General features: G+C 59.6%; 2 protein-coding genes and 1 long non-coding RNA gene across 35 annotated transcripts in view; 1 reads left to right on the top strand and 2 right to left on the bottom strand.

Moving 5' to 3' along the window:
• The first annotated feature begins 473 nt into the window (after window positions 1-473).
• LOC310883394 (carbonic anhydrase 15-like) lies at window positions 474-5,363 on the top strand. 2 transcript variants are annotated; one of them, XM_083803622.1, is made up of 8 exons: window positions 474-1,097; window positions 2,451-2,486; window positions 3,121-3,291; window positions 3,408-3,568; window positions 3,909-4,001; window positions 4,272-4,338; window positions 4,495-4,661; window positions 4,940-5,363. In XM_083803622.1, exons 1-8 carry the CDS (start codon window positions 1,031-1,033, stop codon window positions 5,144-5,146), a joined length of 969 nt encoding a protein of 322 aa, XP_083659748.1. In that variant the 5' UTR covers window positions 474-1,030; the 3' UTR covers window positions 5,147-5,363. The 2 variants fall into 2 exon arrangements, with proteins under 2 accessions (XP_083659748.1, XP_083659749.1); XM_083803623.1 differs by lacking the exons at window positions 474-1,097; window positions 2,451-2,486 and adding an exon at window positions 2,517-2,916.
• On the bottom strand, window positions 3,595-8,561 carry LOC310883395. Its single transcript, XR_014573509.1, has 3 exons — window positions 8,543-8,561; window positions 8,263-8,319; window positions 3,595-3,694 (listed from the first exon to the last, which is right to left on the bottom strand). It is a non-coding gene; the product is annotated as an uncharacterized lncRNA (long non-coding RNA).
• A 3,677-nt stretch (window positions 8,562-12,238) lies between these two features.
• The window catches only part of IGLL1 (immunoglobulin lambda like polypeptide 1), a 36,977-nt gene continuing 29,098 nt past the window's right edge, over window positions 12,239-20,117 (bottom strand). For 30 of the 32 annotated variants that reach the window (XM_083803616.1, XM_083803615.1, XM_083803604.1 and 27 more), the window contains 2 exons: window positions 14,516-14,551; window positions 12,239-12,754 (listed from right to left, as the gene is read on the bottom strand). In XM_083803616.1, the coding sequence (XP_083659742.1) occupies window positions 12,432-12,754; window positions 14,516-14,551 (359 nt within the window). In that variant the 3' untranslated portion in view covers window positions 12,239-12,431. Of the gene's footprint in view, window positions 12,755-14,515; window positions 14,552-17,733; window positions 18,034-18,176; window positions 18,327-20,117 lie in introns of those variants that run through there. The other 2 variants (XM_083803601.1, XM_083803598.1) reach the window with 2 other exon arrangements.

Consider the following 20,117-nt stretch of genomic DNA (forward strand, 5'->3'; position numbering starts at 1 on the left):
GAGGGGGACAAATGTGCCCCAAAGAGCCCCATGGAGGTGAGCCCAGTCCTTGGCGTTGTCCCTGCAGTAAGTGGCAGAGCTGAGCCGCAGCGCGTCCCCGGCCAAGCCGCCAGCAGGATGCTTGTTCCTGCGGCCCTTGTGTCAGTGCCGAGGTTTATTTATCCTGGCAGCACCACCGAGCTCTGAGCCAGGACGTGAGTACCTGCGAGAGATGAGGGATGAGCCCTGTGGCCTCCTTTTTCACTGCTGCCTGAAGAAAGCTGGGATATTTTAGGATAATGTGACAACACCACAATCCTGCACGTTCACTCCCCTTCCTACCTACCCTCTGCAGGAGAATAACTCTTTCGTTGGGATGAGAGCTCCCCTGGGACATGGACCCACCCCCCCATGGGCAACACCCCAAGGGGGCAGCACCTCAGGCAGGTCCTGGTGGCTTCCAGAGCCATGCTGGGGGTAAAGGCAGTTGCACACTCCTTTGCACAAGTGTGTGTGCGTGCAAGGAGCGGGGAGGGGATGGGGCATCCCCAGTATTCTCTGAATACCAATGGTCCTGCAGGGACTTGTCCGTGGCCCTGTGCCGAGCTGGGGGCACAGTGGGATTGTTGCAAGCCCCTGCTTTAGGGATGGAGAGCGTCCTTAAGGGAATGGGATGCCTGTGGCACCCCTGCCACCCCCTTGGCCCCCAGGAGGGGAGCAGGCCAGGCAGCTTGGTGCGGCCCCAGGGCTTTGGGAGGCTGCCGCTGCCCCGCTGCTCCTGGCTGCCCACGCGTGCCAGCCCGGGCAGGGGCCTGGCGCTGCGCACAGGGGCTGGCTGGGGGCCGGGCGCTCCCTGCTCCCTCCTAGCAGGCGAGGAGTTAAAAACTCAGCCCTTGTGATGAATATTTAACAGCAGTGCTCAGGCTGGAGCTGAGGATTTCTCCGGGGCTGGCAGCGCTGCATCCCGCCCCAGCCCTGCCGCCCGCCCGGGCGCACTGCGGAGGAGGACGGGGCATCACGGCGGGGTGGCCGGCACGGCCCTGCTGCTGGCATGGGGCCTCAGGGGCTGGGGATAACTTTTGTGACTTTGCCTCTTGTCATCCGAGCGGCCGCGGGAGGTGAGATGCGCTGCCTGCCCGCTGCGCTGCTGGTGCCTGGGGTGGCCGGAGGGACGGGCGTGGGGCGCGGGTGCCAGAGGTTTGTTCCCCTTCCACCTGTCGGGGAGCGGATATGGGTTGAGACTGCTCAGGCTGGGGTCCTGGTCCTGCCCCATCCCCGCAGGACATCCCTGTCCCCGCTGTGCCATCGGACTTGGGGAGGTGTTGGCCCTGGCAGGAGGTGGCCGGGTGGGTGCCCCTCGGGTGGGGTGGGCATTCAGGAACTCGGGATTTGGGCTGCAACCCAGGGAAAGTCTCTGTGGGTGAAACCTCCAAGCAGTTTGGGGCTGCTGTGCTGGGCTGGGGCATGCAGACACCCTGCTTTGGGGCAAGACTGGCAGCAGCAGGCACTCATCTGGCTCCTGCCAGGGGATGCTCGTGGTGGGGCAAGGGCAGCATGCTGCGGCTCTGAGGGTTCCCAAGGAGCTCAGCTCCCACTGGATAGGGAGGAAAGCCCAAGATCCCTGCCATGGGGACAGTCTGAGTCCGGCACCATCCCGCTCCCAACCCTCTGAGCCTGCTGTGCAGCGAGGATTTGGATGCGGGGCTGCGGGCCAGGGCTGTCAGCAGCACAGGTGGTGCAGGAAGGGCTCAGCGGGGGCCACTTGCGTTGCCCATCCCCGCGGGTGGCTGCGTGAAGGGCCGAGGCTGGGGGCTGCTCTGTGCCACTGCTCCCCCGGCCACAGCATCCGCACCCTGCCGCCGGTCTCTGGCGGCACATGCAGTGCCGGGGGGCCGTGCTCCCACACACGGATCTGGGGCCGGTTGGTGGGACTGCGATGGGAGCAAAGCCCACAGCCCTGGGAGCTCCATCTCCCTGGTGTTCCCGCTTCCCTGCCGCACCGAAGCCCGGCGTGGAGCGAGCTGTCCCCATGCCGCCTGCCTCCGAGCAGCTCCCGGCACTGACAGCAGCGCTGGTGGGAGGGAAACGGCTTCGGATGAGGATGCTCTGGGCGACGGGGCGAGCGTCGTCCCCGCGGCGTGGGTGCAGACCTGCCCACGGCCACCCCTGCGTGCTGCAGCCGCCTCCTGCTGCCCGGCCAGCCGCGGGGGCACCGAGGGTGCCGCAGCCCCCTCCGGCTGCATCCCCCCTCGGGCCGGGGGTGCTGGGCAGGTGGGAGCTGCAGAGATGGGGCCCGGCCACCCCCAGGGGGTGTCCCAAATCGCACAGAGCTGCCCAGGAAGGCAGAGAGGGGGTGAGCGTGCGGTAATGCCAACACCAAGTGGGGCTCAGGTGGCTGAGGGGGGTTTCTCTGCAACAAGAGGGGTTTGGGGTGCCCCCACGGCCCCCCTGACCCGTGCTCTCTCCCGCAGGGCAGTGGTGCTATGACTCGCAGGACCCCAAGTGCGGTGAGTGGGGACAGCCCCGGCACAAGGGCACGGCTCTGTTTCGGTGCCCTCCCTGCCTTGAGAGGCACCTGCCCTCGGTACGCCTGGGGGCACGTTGTTTGGAAGCACACAAATAGCTTGTAAAAGGTTAATTAAGGCTCAAGGAGCATTTAATCAGCTGTTACAGCCCAGCTGCTTTATAGCCCTCGGGTGCACGTGCACCATGCCCGGCCACCGCAGCAGGTCAGCCGTGTCCAGGGGCATGAGTGGCTGGGCTCTGCTTATTGCTGCCCCGCAGAGATTTGACTTCACAACAATTCAACCAAACCGGGCAGCGGCCAGGGCTGGTTTTGGCTGAGGAGCGGGGCTGGCAGGGGGCAGCCAGGGCTGCACAAAGCCGGCCACGTGCCCTGGCAGGGCTGTGGGGACTACCCCTTAATGAAGGCAGAGGGTAACGTGGAGCCTGCGGGGTGGGCAGCACGGGGGGGGGGGGGGGGCGCAGCTCCCCAGGTTTCCAGCCAAAAACCTCGTCAGAGTGATGAGAGAGGGGATGGAGACAGTGCAGGGACTGTGGGGCCAGCTGGGGACCTGGCCACCCTTGTCCTGGTGTCCCCCTGGGGGTGGCGATGGCTCATATGGCTGTGCCCCCCCGCAGGCCCCAGCCACTGGAAGGAGCTGAAGGCCACGTGCGGCGGCAGCAAGCAGTCCCCGGTTAACATCGACAGGCGCCGGCTGCAGAGGGACAGCGGCCTTGGGGACATCGTCTTTGAGGGCTACGACCAGGCCCCCCCGGGCAAGTGGAGGCTGGTGAACAACGGGCACACGGGTGGGTGCTCTGCCCCCACGATGGGGCTCAGCCCCCATGCCGGTGCTGCAGCTCTCTGCTGTCCCCACGGGGCTGCCCTGCGGCCGCCAGCCCCGTCCCTGTCCCATCCCTTGCAGTGATGCTGAGCCTGGAGGGTGAGCCGGCCTCCGAGCACATCGCCATCAGCGGCGGGGGCCTCCCCGGCCGGTACCGTGCACTGCAGCTCCACTTCCACTGGGGCAGCCCGGCCGGGAACGGCTCCGAGCACACCCTGGACGGGCACCAGCTCCCCATGGAGGTAGGCGGGGAGCAGCCGCCGTACCCGCAGGGATCGCACCTCGAGTTGGGCAAGGGAGGGAGGGCGGTTGTGAGCGCGGCTCCACCGAGCACCTTGGGATCCTTCTGGACAAATGAGCCTCTGTGCCTGTAAAATATTTATGGTCTGTCAGAGTAGAGCAAAACTGACTCACTGCGGCTGGAGCAGATGCTCAAGCACACATGGGCTGTGCATCCCCTTTCCCCCTTTCCCACCTCTCCCCCTGGGCGCGCTGCTTTCCCGGTGCCCGGCCCCTGGTGAGGTCAGGACATGGTGGGGGCTCGGCCGGGTGCCCACGCTCAGCCCCTCTGTCTTTCCCCAGCTGCACATCGTCCACATCAACGTCAAGTACCGCACCCTGGGGGAGGCCAAGGGGCACCCGAGCGGGCTGGCTGTCCTGGGCTGCTTCTTCCAGGTAGGCTGGTGGCGGCTCATGGGGTTGGTGCCTGCCAGCACGCGTGGGTTTGAGCAGAGCACCCCTGCGGTCTGACCTGGGGGGGAAGTGTCCCTGGAGGACCTGTGTGTGTTCCCAAAGGCTCCTTGGGAAATGCCGGCTCTGGGAGATCCTCTGTCTGAGAGCCCCCAGCATCGTGCAAAGCAGGGGCCCCGCTGCAAACTCCTCCACCCCACCGCTGGGCTGTGGGACAGGCTCTGCCTGCCTGAGCTGCTCGCTTTCGCCTTGCAGGTCTCTGAAGCCCCAAACCCCAACTACAACACCATCGTCAGCGGCCTGAGGAACGTCTCCCACGCTGGTGAGGCATCCTCGTGCTCCTGCCCTGGGGCATGAGCAGGCGGGAGAGGCCTGGGGGTGGGCTGGGGGCAGTGGGCGGGTTGGGGGGCAGCGGATGGGGGTGGCCCTGCCGTCCCCTGTCCTGGCGCAGGCTGAGTGCCCACATGTCACCACGCAGGGCAGTCTGTGGACCTGGCCTCCACCTTCCGCCTGGGCACGCTGCTGCCACATGCCAGCCGGCTCTCCAGGTACTACCGCTACCAGGGCTCCCTCACCACCCCTGACTGCAGCGAGGCCGTCGTCTGGACCGTGTTCGAGGAGCCCGTGGACATCGGCTGGGCGCAGGTAGCGTGGTCGGCCCTGCCGTGGGGCTGGAGAGCCTCAGATGGCCAAAAGCCGTGCTGTGAGCGTCCCAGTCCTTGTGCATTTCCTTACACCTGAACAATAGCATGGGGGAGATAAAGGGGCTGTCTGCTCCTGGGGCGCCGGGCTGGGCTGTGGGGACGGGGGAGCTGAGGCGGGTGGGTGGATGAATCGCTTGGCCCCGTGTTCGAGCCATGCATGCCTCAGGGCTGGGACACCTAGCAGCACAGCTCCCAACCCCATGCCTCTCCTCCCGGCAGCTGCGGGCGTTCGTGAACACCGTCTACTTCCCGGCCTCGGGCCCCGTGCCCCTCAAGATGACCGACAACTTCCGCCCGCCACAGCCGCTCCGCAGCCGCAAGGTCTTCGCCTCCAGGGACGCCACCTCGAGCCGCGGCTGCCCCTGCCACCTCCTGTCCCCCCTGCTCCTGCTGGCCCTGCTCAGCCCCCTCTCGCCATCCCCATAGGGTCCAGCATCCCCTGCCTGTCACCTCCTAGCCCCCAGCATCATTGCAGAGATTTGAGGTGACATCTGATTCAGGGGAAATGGGGAAAAATGGTTAAAAAAAAAAAAGCACGTCAGGACAGCAGCTGGGCCAGGGTGCTGCAGCCCTGGCTGGTGTGGACGTGGGGCTCGGCTATAGGGTCTGTCGGGGCTGGAATAAAGGAGAGCTCCTGGCCCCATCGCTGCCTCCGGCTCCGTGTCCCTTCAGCAGTGACGGCGCTGGGTAAGTGGCATGGGGGGCAGCAGCGAGCTGGGGGTGGCAGGATGGGGCCAGGCTGGCTCTGTAATGGTGCACAGCTCTCCCGTGAGCCCCAGGGGCCAAATCCTGGCCCAGCACATGTCCATGTGGTCGCTGTGTGTGCTGACGTGGCCACGTTGCCTTCCCCCGGGCCCTGTCATGGGGACGTGGCACATTTCAGCCCCACGGGGTGCAGCACGGGGAATTTGTGGCCCTTTCCCAGGAGCTAATTTTAGGCCAGCAGAAACTGCTGCAGCTGTGCCTGCGCTGCCCGGCCCCGCGCCTCAGGGCAGAGCCACGCAGAGTGGTGGCCCATCGTTATGGTGCTGATGCTCCAGGCACTTCCAGCCTCTTCCAAAGTTATGGGAGTAAGAGCACAGGTCCTTGGCCAGCAGCAGAGGGGGGCTGCTTGGGCTTTTCTTCATTTCTGGGGGGAAAACGGTGCTGCAGCCCTGTGCGGAGCCAGCCAGGGCCAGGGTGTGGGTGCGCTGCAGATCCAGGGAGCCCAGGGGACCCCCGGCAGCCACAGAGCATTTGTGGACCCCACAGCCACTGCCTGAGCATGGATCCTTCAGGACAGCCCCTGGGAGAGGGCCCTGGCAGGGCTGATGGGAACCCCTGGTGAGAGGGAGCTTCCTGGGGGGCTGCAGCACCCATGGGTGCAGGAGGGTGTCTGAACATCCCCCATGTGTGGGCCTTGGGCTCCCACTGAGGGCCGCAGATGGGAAGAGGCATCTTGAGCAGGCGGCCTGGATGGTGTCTGGCAATGACCCCGTGCACTGACTGCAGACCAGAGCGGAGGCTGAGCCCGAGCTGGGTCCGGCCTGACACCTTCATGGAGGAGCAGTTTGTTGGACCCCGGGGGTGCTGGTGCTGCACCGGCATGGTCTGGCTTGGTCACTGCAGCCAGGCTCCGGCTGTCACCACCCTGGAGCAGCGGCCGTGCTCGGGGCCATGAGCACCGACCTGCCCTCAAGGGCTCCGTGAGTGCTGTACAGGGGGGTGAGAGGGCGGCTGGGGCCGGGGCCAGCCAGCACACATGGGGCCTCTCTTGTCCCCATGTGCCTGCCCCTGGCAAGCCACGGCCAGTGTGGAGGCTGCAGGCTGGTCCCTGCCACCTTGCCCCAGGGCTGTGTCTCCTGTGCCCCGCAGTGTCCCTGCACCTGGGGGCTTTGAACACGCACATGGGGGAGGACGGGGCCAGGGGCAGGGCTGGGGCCTGTCCAGGAGCAGCGCAATAAGCCCATCATGTGTGGATGGAGACGGCAGCGGCCCCAAGAAACTCTCAGGCACCGTGCAGCACCTTGGCACAGAGCGGCCCAGGGCCCAGCAGGAGCACTGGTGGTCTGTAGCTGGGGGGGACCAGTCTCTGTGGCCACAGTGGCACTGGGCGGCTCTGGGGAGTGAGGCACAAAGCTGTCTGGCCATGTGAGACCCCCTCACACACACACACACACAATTTCACTGCATCCATGGCTCAGCCTCAGTGTTCAACATGGCTGCAGGATGGGCGCTTTCATGGCCCAGTTTTAGAATCACCGCATGGTTTGGGTGGGAAGGGACCTTAACGCCCACCTTCCCCAGCCCCCTGCCATGGCCAGGACGCCTCCCACCACACCAGGTGTCCCAAAGGCCCGTCCAGCCTGGCCTTGGGCTCTTCAGGGATGGGGCAGCCACAGCTTCTCTGGGCAGCCTGTTGGAAAGCCTCACCACCCTTGGAGTGAACAATTTTTTCCTGATATCTAACCTAAACCTACTGTCTTTTAATTTAAGTCCATTACTCCTTGTCTTATCACTGCACTTTGCAGCATTTGGAGCATTTGAGGTGTTTCTATGAACGGCTGCACTGACGTGCCCCCCATGTCCTGCAGTGAAAGTCTGCTCTGAGTCCAGAGCCTGCTCTGGAGTTGGGGGGCAGAAGATATTCACCACCCATTTTCCCAAATCCCAGCCACCATCACTGGGGTGCTGCCTGGAAACCCCCTCTCTAAGCCATTGCCAAAATGGGGCCAAAAATCAGCTTCTCCTGCTCCTGGCCCTGCTGGCTGCCATGCCAGGCAGCGGCACTCGCGGTGCCAGTTGCTGGAAAGTTTGTGCCGAGGAAGCCGAGCGTGCCGTGGCCGCAGCTATTCCTGGCCACCAGCTGGTGTTTGGCCAAAGTGGACGTATGTTTTCGGCCGGGATGCAATTTTTAGCAAGACTAAGTGCTGCCCCTGAGCCCCGTGGCTGCGGTCAGCACATCTGGCCCGGGGGGAGCACAGGCCCAGCTGTGGGGCTGGTGAAGTGCAGCTGCACATACATGCGATGGCCAGCACACGGTGCCCTTCCAAAAATGCCTAAAAACATGGCAGAAACACTCAAAAACTGATATTTGCCCCATGGAGGTTGCAGAGGGATGGGGAAAGGCCGTCTTTCTGTCTGGGGATGGGGTGTGCTCAGAGCACAGTGGCTGCTGGCAGGGGCAGCGCTGTCTGAGGTGCAGGATCCGGCCCTGGGGTGCACACCACGTCCCCATCACCTCCTGTAAGTCCTCCCCATGCCACAGCTCTGGCACTGGCAGGCTGTCACAGCAGGGAGAAAAATCAGCATTTGGCTTAAAAACTTCCCCAAACGGCTCAGTGAAACAAGCACCTTGCTCGTGCTTGAGGGCCCCGGACAGGGACGCAGCAGCTGGTGGAGCACATCGCCGCACACATCGCCCACCCTCTGGGCCCGGCCCTGCTCCTGCCTCCCCGCTGCCACCTCCCCAGCCCCAGCACCGTGCCTGCTCCCGATATTTCCCAACAGCGAGCTACAAACCTGCTCATGGGCGTCTTAAGCAGGGATGAAGCTCAACTCACGTTCATTTTTCAGACAAGCTGTTTTCAAGACATCAAGAGATGGCTTCGTTGGCGCACCTGCATCAGGAAACACGGCTTTTTACAGTAAACGCCGACAGAAAACAAGTGTTTGCTTCCTTTCCAGAGCAGGTGCATAGCTCTGTTGGGAGTTTTACTTTATTAACACGCTAAACTTGAAATGACAAATATTTTTAAGCAGCTCAGAGGTGTTTATTTTTGAGATGGCTCAGCTTGTTTATGACCTGGACAAGCCATGAAGTTTCTATTTGTTGCTATTTACCTCCGCGCGGGCTGCGTGCGTGGCTCCAGAAAAAAAAAACATCCCACCGGCAGGGCTGCTCGGGCTGCCCAGCTGCGCAGCGGGTGGTTGCTGTTTTGCCACTGCCATGCAAATTTTCTCTTCTCTGCGAGCGGGCGATTTCGGTCAGGTGGTACTTGCAGCTGAGCCCGCCTGAAGCATTTATTAATTTCATTTAATTCCCCTTTAATCGTGGTGCGATGGGAGCTGCGCTCTCTGAGCTGCCCGCAGCCAGGGCTCTGCTGCAGGGGGAACATTCCTAATGTATTTTATTTCACACATTCTGGGAAATCTGCTCCGTATTTTGGGAATCTTGAATCTGCCATGCACATTTCATGGCAGGTCGCAGTGTTGTGGACAAGCTCAGCCATGACGCTGCCTGGAGGCAGGCAGGAATTAATGGTTTAATTCCATCCATCAGTAAGGATTTGGGGTGACCTGGTGGTGGAGAGGGAACAGGGGGCCCAGCATGGGCAGGGGGTGGCACATGGAGACAAGGCCATGGGCAGAGCAGTGCGGGGCCAGCCTGGTCCCAGTCCCGTGTGTGTGGGGTTGGCGGTGCTGCATCCTGTGGGCCCGGTGTGCTTGGTGGGGCAGGGTGTGCACATGTGTGTGTACATGTGCTGCAGCCAGGTCACCCCACGCCGTGCACCATGCTGGGCACACACCCTGGCATGGTGCCGCCGTCCCCAAGCAGCAGCCAAGCTCGACCCAGCCCAGGCTGGCCCGGCCCGGACCGAGGCGCGCGGCACGGCAGCTGCTTGGCGCGGCACTCGCTCTGCTTCACACGTCAGCGCTCGCTGGAGACCGTTTCAGTTCCTTTTTTCTGCCAGCTTGGGCCCCCCAGCTCAAGTTTTGATTGGAGATCGGGGAGTAAATTTAGCTCGGGGACGCCCCGACCCCGCACAGCTGCACGGTGGGGCTGGTGGAGCCAGGGGGGCACGGGCCCTGTGCACCCCCGCAGCTGGAGACCCCCCGCAGCTGGAGACACTGCCCCACACCTTCCTGAAAGAGCTGGGGGGGCCGGGCAGCCCCCAGGGCCTCGCACTCACCCTGTACCCCAAGCCGAGCTGCCCCTCTGCCCACTCCCACCGGCCAGCGGCGGCTATTCTGAGCGCCCGGCTCTTGCTTTCGAGTTTCAGCCCTGCTGCCTCCAGGAAACCCAGCTATTTGCGTGGCTCACAGCTGCTGAGACAGGGCTGGGGATGCCCCCACCCTGCTGTGCCCCGGCCCCGCTGCTGCTGCATGGCAGGAGCTGCTGCCACGTCGCCCCGACCCACCGAGCCCCTGCAGGCTGGTGGGGATGCCCGGGCTCACCGGCAGTGAGATGTGGGGTGATGTGTGGGAAATGAGAGCACGCCCTGGCTGGTTGGGGGCACAGATGTGGAGGGGATCTGGCCTTTTGGTAGAGAGAAACCATCCCCATTTATCAGCCCCCCCACCCGGAGCCCCTGCTGAGCCAGCACCACGACCCCCAGCCTGGGTGTGCAGCCCCCTGTGAGATCCAGACCCTGCGGGAGCACCAGCTGCCTCCGTCTGCAGCTAATTAAAGCCTTCCTGAAGCATGTCATTTACTAAATTAGGTCCCCCTCGATTTGAAATTAATGGCAAGCTGGAAAAAAAAAAAAAAAAAAAGCGACTGTTTAAAATTTCACCAAAGGACACCACAGAACGAGACCGAGAGCTGCAGCCGGGCGGGGAGCCCCTGGGTTGTTTTCCATCAGCACATTTGTTCGTTTTGCAGTTTGGGGGGCTCATTTGCTTTGGGGGAGCCAGCCTGGGGGGGTCAGCCAGGGCGCTGCCGTGCCCCCGCTGGTGGCACCACCTTGCCCCATGCCAAGGCCCCGTTTTGGGTGCAAACCAGCCCTGTTGCGGGAGGCAGGGGAGCACGGCACTGTGATGTATAATTCAGCACGCTTTCCTCAGTGGGCTGTTGCTTACGGAAATGGTTTAGCAAAATCTTTTAATCAATAATTAGTGAGTTCCCCCCTCCAAAGTCTGATTTGTGAAGCCAGAGCCCAGCTCACAGCTGGGAGCCCCTGCTCGGTATTTTCCAGCCAGAGCCTCAGGGCACCATTTGCCAGATCCATCAGGAGTGCTGAGCCTTCGGATTCCCGAGAGGGGAAGGAAAAGAAAAGCCACCCTCCCTGCGCCCATCTTGGCACTCATGTCACTGCGGCCGGGCAGCCTGCAGCAGTTTGCCTCAGGGCTTTGCTTTGTGGCCCTGGGCAGAGGGCAGCGATTTGGGCAGGGACATGGGGATGGCAGGGAGCTGCGTGGCAGGGAGCTGCTGCCTGAGAGAGCCCCGGTGCCACGGAGGGGCTGTCCGTGGCCCTTCATTTCCTGGCACGTCTGGGGTTGCTGCTCCAGCAGGCTCTGCACCCTTGGAGGTTTGGCCAGGCAAAGAGCAGGGCAGGGAGCAGAAGCTTTGCCCCCTCGGATCTTGTAAGAGTTTGTATTTGGCAGGATATTTGCAGTGTAGTTTTGGCTTAATCTCCTGAGAAATCCTCACATAGGAGCAGGAGGAGCTCTGCTTACCCTTGGCGGGTCCCAGCTCTCATCTCAGGGACGCGGTGACTGCAGGCCACAAGTCGGGCACATGCCAGGGGTGAACTGCTGGTCCCAGGGGAAATCCTAACAGAGAGGCATGGGGCACAAAGCAGGATTTCACCTTCAACTGACAAAACTTAATTGCTGGAGGAAGAAAATGAAATTCAGCCCAATCCCGTCCATCAAACACTGTCCTCAGTACCGTGAGTGCACATCGATGGGGCTGGGAGACACCAGCCCCTCCCCAAACTGTAGAAAAGTCCCCCACATCACTGAAATGCCACAACTCCACAGTGAAGAAAACAGGCAGACGTGTCTTCAGTGCTGCACCAAGTGCAGGTGGCTGCGTCCCTCCTCCAGCATCGGTTTAAGGCCATACAAAAATCCCTGTCCTGAGAGCGTGGCCGGCCCCTGCTCCTGCACCCACCGACAGCTGGATGGAGACATGGGCTGGGCTGGGTGGCTGGAGGACAGGATGGTGGGACAGATGGAGGTGTTAGTGTAGGTGGGATGGAGGGGTGGATGGGTGGATGGATGGGTGGATGGAGGTGTTGGTGTAGATGGGATAGAAGGATGAATGGATGAATGTGTGGAGGTGTTGTGGTGGACATGAGAGATGGAGTTGTTTGCATGGGACACACACAGGGGCATATGGTGTGGGGACCAGGTTGCTGTAGGCATGAGGCATGGGGACAGCATAACGTGTGAGCGGCCACTCTGGCATCCCCACCCATGGGACACCGGGGTGACTGAGCACACAGGACGGAGCCAGCAGTGGCCACGTCCCCAGCACACACAGCGAGGGCAGCGAGTCCCTGTGAGGGACCCAGTGCCCAGACACCAGCGGGCGAGGGGCAAGGACAGTACGGCTACGGCCAAGCGCTCAGTGCCAGCACAGCGCTTAGACTGCCCCAAACTGCCTCGGAGCACTCTGCCTTGGGTGATGGAGGTGCCGGGGGGGGTGCATCGGTGTCCCCAGCGCTCAGCCGGGAACCCCGAGCACCCCCGGCACTACCAGTGTGTGCATCCCCCCTGCCCCCCCAACCCTTCCCCACACTGGAGCCGACCCCGCTCCGCGCAGGGCGGTTGGCGCGCACAAGGACACAGAGACACGGATGCAGAGCCAGCGCTAGTTCAGTGTTGGTGTTTATTTGTGTGACACCCGGCGGAGGGGGACAGGAGCAGGGGACAGGCACAGGGGAATGGCAGGGGCATGAGGGGGGACATCCGGGTGAGGAGGGGGGGCTGCTGTCACCAGCAGCGGCCAAGAGGGACAGGAAGGGTGAGGAGCCACTGTCTTCGTGGCTGTGCCCCGTCTGGGTTACGAGCACTCGGATTTGTTCAGGGTCTTCTCGGTGACAGCGCCTTCGTGCGTGACCTGGCAGCTGAAGGACTGGGCGTTCTTCCACTCTGTAGCGCTCAGCGTCAGGTAGCTGCTGGCCATGTACTGATTGTTGCTCTGCCTCTGGGATGCAGAGGTCTCCACGCCACTGGTGCGGGTGGAACCGTCGACTTTCCAGGTCACCTGCACCGGGCTGGGGTAGAAGTCGCTCATCAGGCACACCAGGGTGGCCTTGTTCTGCGAGTCGATCTCGGAGGAGGATGGCGGGAAGAGGTAGATGCTGGGAGACGCCTTGGGCTGGCCTGCAAGAGAGGGGGAGAAGGCCATGAGACCCCGCCACAGCAGCCCCGCCGCGTGTCTCCACCCCAGCTGGCATCGTCCCCGACCCGCAGCGCGTCACTGACAGCCCCGATGGAGGCAGAGTTAGGGCACACATCCACCTACGTACGTGTACGTTTGTATAAAGCTGTGTATGTGTAAAACATGCACACGCATCCATAAACCCTTCTGTGTTACATATATACGCTCTATGTGTATATACATACACATATATTGTAGATCTGTGTACAGATAAAATGCATTAAACAGATATTATCCATAGATATACATATATATTACATACATAGATATATTAATATATAAATATATAACTATATATTAATATATGAAATATATATAAATTATGCAATATATTACCTATATACATACACAAGTATTATATATTATGTACATGATCTACGATAAATGTATATAATATATATATTTATGTATATAAGCATTATCTTTATATACATATATATGTGTATATATACACACATATATACAGATATACACATATATACGTGTATACACATATATATAACCGATATGTATATATATGTGTATATATATGTATATACATATATATGTATATACATATATATATGTATATACATATATATGCATACATATATATATATGTATATATATATACACACAAACACAATTTCAACCATATATATTTGGTTGAATCTGATTCAGTTTTGGAACTCTGGTTAGTTGCCATAATGCCATTTCTTTCCTGTTGCGTGGCTATTTTTTTAAATTTTAATTAAAATTTTAAAGACAAAGCAGCCAATTTTCTAGCCAGCTCTGCTTTAAGGAGTGTTCAGACTCATTTCAGAAATAAGTACAATTAAAAATCACCATGGGAAAGGCTGGTAAAGGAGATTTGCACTTTCTGAGATGGCTACCTCATGAAATGTATGTTAGCCACATCTAATCTGTATCTATATCTAGATCTATATCTTTATCTACACGAGAAACCTGCAATTAAAATTTTTCTGCTGACGAAACTGGTAAACTACACTTTTCTTGGACTTATGCCGAGTGATTTGTGTCAGATTTTTTTTTTTTTGGCTAATTTCTTCTGAAAATTACAAACACAGAAGCAAAAAAGATATTCCTGTCGGCTTTTTAGCAAAATAACCATTTTTTTGACAGCACTTACCTGAACAGCACGCTCAATACCTCTGAAAAATTTAATTTCAGCTTCCAAGGACATGTCATTTCAGTGTCACCCGGACTCACCAACAGTGCCGGGGCCACTTCAGGGTCCCCGGCAAGAGAAGGGACCAGGGATGAAGAACTTACTCCTCAGGACTTAGTCCTCAGGACTAAGTATTTAGACTAAGAGGACTTAGACTAAGTCCTTAGGACAAGAGGAGAGGTCTAACAATAAAGACTATCAACTAATTTCTTGACAAAGACAAAAATTGACTTTCTTATCAACCTAAGTCTAATTTTCTGAAATCGCATGGCAGAGACAGAACTCAGGCACATTTTCTGGTCGAATTTTAAGATCTTTCAATCGTCAAAATAACCCCAAGTCCTCCGTGGCGCACACCAGAGTCCGCCGGGACGAGACACAGCCCGCGGCAGCGCGCTGAGAGCCCGTCCCTGCACCAGCGACAGACCCCAGCCCACCGCCAAGTCCGAGAAAAACCCCCAAATCACCAAAAATCGACAAAATGTCACAATTCCATGGCAGGCCATGAAAGACCGAGGCGAGGTCAGCGACTTACCCAGGACGGTCAACGTGGTCCCGGCCCCAAATACACCTCACAGTGATACGGGGCCATGCAAAAACCTCCCACTCCATGGCAGGGGCAGTCTTGGGTCCCATGGAGATGTTAGGATGGAGGTGATGGGACGGAGGTGTCCTGATGGACGCAGCAGGATGGAAGGTGATGGGATGGAGGTGTCCTGATGGACGCAGCAGGATGGAAGGTGATGGGATGGAGGTGTCCTGATGGACGCAGCAGGATGGAAGGTGATGGGATGGAGGTGTCCTGATGGACGCAGCAGGATGGAAGGTGATGGGATGGAGGTGTCCTGATGGACGCAGCAGGATGGAAGGTGATGGGATGGAGGTGTCCTGATGGACGCAGCAGGATGGAAGGTGATGGGATGGAGGTGCCTCAATGGACACAATGGGATGGAGGTGACAGGCTGGACACGATGGGACGGCGGTGATGGAATGGAGGTTCCCCATGTCCCCAGCTGTTGTCACGCTGTTCCCGTGGTGGTGCTGGAGCCCAGCCGCTGGTGCTGCTTGGGGCCGGGACAGGAGATGTGTCCCCTTGTCCCCTCCAGGGCTGCTCCCTTGCCCCCACTGCACCAGGGCCCCACAGCAGCCATGCTCAATGCTCCTGTGTTTGCTGCAGGAGATGGAACCAGCCCCCGTGGAGCAAGCCCCAGCATCCGAGAGGGCTCCTGCTCCGCTCCCTGACTCTGCCAGAGCATCCCCGCTGCCAGAGCATTCCTGCAGGGCTCCTGGCCCCCTGTGCACAGGGACAGCCCCTGGACAGAGCGCTGCAGTGTGGGGGAATCTCCTAGCATAAGAAAAGGAAACATTCACCAACCCAGTGAGCTCAGGACACGGCAGTGAGCAGTTCAGCTCCGAGCTGATCAGAGCCTTGGCTCATGGCAGTGGCATGGTCATATTTGACCAAGGAGGAAGGACTCGGAGGCACGTTTGAAGGGGCAGCTCTAGCCCAGTGTTTATTTGGATGATGCCCAGGGCAGGGCAGAGAGGAGGGATTGGGCACAGGGAGAAGGAAGGGCACAAGGACAGCAGAGACTTGCCCAGGAGGGATGGGACAGGGCAGGCAGGGAGGTGCCATGCCAGGGAATGTGATGCTCCAGGGCCAGGGCTGATCTGCCCCCATGGAGTTAGGAGGAAAGCCTTCAGAGCATGGTCAAGGCTGTACCAGCAGGGTTTTGGACCTTGCTGGAGCCTTCCAGTGCTGCCCCTATCACCTTCAGCCAGTAACTCAAAGTCTCCATGGACAGATTACTTGTGAAAATAAAAAAGCTTCCCTGGAGGTAGGAGGTCCAGAGGAAACGTGATGTGCTTGTCTGCAGGACTCCCAGTCCCCAGCACCCCACTGGCCAAGGCACTCCTGTCCTCGGCCAGCCAGACCAGCCAGTTCGCTCAGACAGAAAGCCTTCCATTTCAGCCCCCTGTATATTCCTTCATCAAATCATAGTGCACACCTGGAGCTTTCTTTAGGAGAAAGAGCTCTGTTTCATAACTAAATAACCACACCGCCCAGCAAACATACAGATATATCTTTACCAAGGAGCTCCTGCACTCAGACAAGTTGAACAAGACCCAAATAATGCAGCCAAGGATGTGACCAGCAGGGACTCTGCAGATTTCAAAGGACCAAAACAGTTGTGCAAGCAGCACGGAGCAGTCAGCCTGTACAACCTTCCTGCCCATCAGGGAAAGGTACCTGAGCACGTTTCAGTGTGGCTTGAGAGACCGAGGATGCGCTACCACAACCAAATAGAGAAGTTGGAGAACGAAAACAAAACCAACCAAAAACAAATGAAAAAAGCCAAGGAAGAACCTGGGCACTCACCCTCTGCTGGGAAAGACCGTCAGTGAACACGGAGCGACTTATGGAGGGCGATTAGCTGGGTCCCACCACCAAGGAAGCACCCGCAGCGATGCACGGCTGCACCGATGCAGCCCAAGCGGGCCCCAGCCCTGTGTGCGGCCAAGCCCAGCCGCCTGCTGCGGGGCATGGAGCGGGGACGGTATTTGTGCATCCTCCCCATCTCTCCCAGGGGATATGCAGCAGCTGCGCCGCTGTTGGCCAAGGTCTTGGCTGAAGTTATGCGTCAGACCCCCGCCCAGATACCTCCCAAATACTGTGCTTGCTTGTTGGCCAGTTTTAGTGCAGCCCCCCTGGTCCTGGCCAGCCTGCCTTTGGTGGCTGTACACCATCTCTCCCGCCCCATCTATTACTGTGGTGGGGTGGGAGCTCACTGGGCCCGGCTTTACCCTGCTGGAGCAACACTGCCCTCTCCCAGCTGCCGGCATCATTCCACAGAGGAAAAGAAAAGGTGCAGGGGATGTGGACGCCCAGCCAGAGCAGCCAGAACCAAGGCACTGACTTAAAATGAACAGAAAAATATTCAAATGTTGTGGTTTGTGCAAGTGGTTATAGAAAGAGACATAGCTGGTGCATCTCCTGAGTCACTAGAAAATAAATGATACATCGAGGACTTTGTGGTTGGAAATACTTTCTGTTTCAGAGGTTTCTTTTGCCTCTGCAAAAGCTTAGGCACTGGTACAAATGACAAAAAGTCATGAAAACTGTCTATGCAAAACATTTAGTTGAAGCTGACACCACCTATTTTGGATGAGTAGTTTCTAAGCATTTCTGAGGTGTCAACGGGATTTCAGTTCCATTTTACTGAACAGCAATGAAGGACAACAAAATGCATCTTGGAAGTCCGTCTCTCCTTCTCGGTGGGCTGCATGGGGGACAGCAGGCACTGTACTGACATGCCATCCCAGGGGAGGAGGTCCTTCAGCATGGACCAGGCACAGGGCCTCAGCAGGGGAAGAGACAGGCAACGGGGTGCCGGCACTGCTGCACACAGGGAAGGCTGCGGTTGGTGGCTGTAGCCGGGCAGGGAGGCAGCCATCAGGGCATGGGGAGCAGCCTGGGAGCACAGGGGTACCTGGGCCCTGCAGCTTGGGGCAGGGACAGAGCTGCTGGGGCCATCCTGTCCTTGAGGGATGGGCACAGCCCTGGGGCTCTGCGCGAGGGCATAGCAGGGACACGAGGCACAGCCACCAGCAGCACTGGGCCTCAAGGGCAACAGTGAGACGGGGACATGCGCCACCGACAGAGGGGACAGCAGGGAGACAGCTGCTCCTGTGATGGCAGGAGGTTTTTGTATCACTTCCCCATTGCTCTGTGTCACTGTGTCAATTTAAAACCACTACCGTAGCTCGCACAGTAATAGACGGCCTCGTCCTCGGCTTGGACCCCAGTGATGGTTAGCATGTTCGTGGAGCCAGACAAGGAACCAGAGAATCGCGAAGGGATGTCCGAGGGTCTCTTGTCGTTGCTATAGATCACGGTGACAGGACCAGAGCCAGGAGTCTTCTGCTGGAACCAGCCATACCAATATTTGCCATTACTGTCAGCGCTACCCCCGGAGCAGGTGATCTGCACGGTGTCTCCCGGGTTCACCGACTTCGAGGCCGGCTGAGTCGTTGCAGCGTGGACCAGGGAACCTATAGAGGGAGAGAAGAGAGGGGAGAAAATGGGGCTCAGCGAGTGCCCCACACACACAGACCTCACCGCGCAGCAGCGGGACGAGGACAGGGCCCTGTTGCCCAAAGGGCCCGGTCGGGCGCAGCGAGTGTGTCCAGGGCACCTGAGGTGTGGGCGAGCACCGCGAGGAGGAGAGGGGCCCAGGCCATGGCGAGATCCCACCAGCTGCGCGTCCCCACGCCGACGGGGCTGTGCCGCGGACCCCGACTCCCTCTTAAACCCCCGCCCGGCCGCAGCACGGCCCCTCCATGCAAATGCGGCCCCGCGCTCTCGGCCACGTCCCGCGCCTCGCTCCCCACCTCCCCGCCCGGCCCCTCCACCGCAGGCACAGGGGGGTTGTCCCCGGCCTCGTGGTGGGGACACGTGGCAGCACCCAGGCCCAAAGCGCTCACACAGAACCCCTTGCCTCAGTCGGGGCCCTGCAGGCATGTAACCAAGCAGCCAGGGAGAGCCGGGACACAGGGGCTGGTGGGCACCAAGCAGCACTCGCAGCTCCCACAGCCCAGCTGTGAGGTGCGGACACCCCTGGCCTCAGCACCCCATTGTTCCATCTTCCCCTCACGCAGCTTTCCATGTCCATGGCTGCTGCTGCTGCTTTTCCCCAACACAACCGCTGCCTGCCCAGGCACACAGGAGCCGAGTGGCTGGCAGCGGTTCGACAGAAGAGGCCCCAGGGACTGGCAGGACCCCCAGCACACCGGGGCCAGCAAAGTGCCTTGGGGCAAAGGAAGCCACCAGCAGCCGCGGCTGCGTTATGAGGAGCCCCGAGGATGGCGAAGGGCTCAGAGCGTGCTAGCACGGGGACGGCTGGCGTTTCTCAGCCCTGAGAGCAAGAGGCCCGGGACTGTCTTAGCCATGGGAGGGCTCCTGCAGGGGCACGAAGGAAACGGAGCCAGGCGCTTCTCAGAGGCAACCAGCACTGGCACGAGAGGCAACGGGCACAGGCTGACGAACGGGGAATCACAAATCACCGCATGGTTTGGGCTGGAAGTGACCTTAACGCCCACCTTCCCCAGCCCCCTGCCATGGCCAGGACGCCTCCCACCACACCAGGTGTCCCAAAGGCCCATCCAGCCTGGCCTTGGGCTCTTCAGGGATGGGGCAGCCACAGCTTCTCTGGGCAGCCTGTTGCAGAGCCTTACTGCCATTAAGTGAACAATTCCTTCCTGATAACTAACCTAAATCTACCTGCTATCTGTTTAAAACCTTCACCCCTTGTTCTATTACTACATGCCCCTGTAAAAAGTCTCTCTCCATCTTTCCTATAAATGCTGAAAGGCTGCAACACGGGCTCCCCAGAGCTTTCTCTTCTCCAGCCTAAACGAGCCCAGCTCCCTCAGCCTTTTTTTGCAGGAGAGGTGCTCCAGCCCGCTGGTCATTTTGGTCGAACTGTGTTCAATAGAGCAAAACACGTTTTTGCTTCAAGGCCCGTGAAACGCTTGCAACGCGTGTCCTGGACAGCCGCCGAGCCTCCACCTTGGAGGCCTTCACACCAAAACGGGACAGGCCCTGGGCAAGCGGCAGCAGCCGGCCCAGCATGGAGCAGGGTGGGAGGAGACAATCTCCAGGCCAGTGCCAGCCCCAGCTGTCTGGGGCTTTCCCCAGCCCCAGCACCTGCGCTTCCCCTTTACTCTGCTGCTCTTCTGCCCTGGCTCCTGCAGGCAGCACAGAGGGGACGTGCAGGAACGGGGCACGTGCCACACAGCAGGACCCACCTCACGGGGGCATTTCCTGATCCTAGACCAGGCCCAAGCTGCTGCAGCAGGCACCCGAGGGGCCCTGGTACCACAGCAGCTTGGCCTCTCACTTCCCCATTGCTGGGACTCGCCGTGACCAGCGCTGCCACCCCAGGCACCACAGTAATAGACGGCCTCGTCCTCGGCTTGGACCCCAGTGATGGTTAACGTGCCCGTGGAGCCAGATGTAGAACCAGAGAACCGCGAAGGGATTCCTGAGGGTCTCTTGTTGTCGTGGTAGATCACAGTGACATGGCCAGTGCCAGGGATCTTCTGCTAGTACCAGCCATAGATGTTGCTAATCCCAG

Source organism: Anser anser, assembly GCF_964211835.1.
Source record: "Anser anser genome assembly, chromosome: 18".
Lineage (NCBI taxonomy): Eukaryota > Metazoa > Chordata > Aves > Anseriformes > Anatidae > Anser > Anser anser.

Excerpts from the sequence above, each read along its gene's own strand:
- LOC310883394 (XM_083803622.1), top strand. The coding sequence starts at position 1,031 with ATGGGGCCTCAGGGGCTGGGGATAACTTTTGTGACTTTGCCTCTTGTC. Across the intron at positions 4,002-4,271 it reads TCCTGGGCTGCTTCTTCCAG|GTCTCTGAAGCCCCAAACCC; the intron begins GTAGGCTGGTGG and ends TTCGCCTTGCAG. Across the intron at positions 4,662-4,939 it reads TGGACATCGGCTGGGCGCAG|CTGCGGGCGTTCGTGAACAC; the intron begins GTAGCGTGGTCG and ends TCCTCCCGGCAG.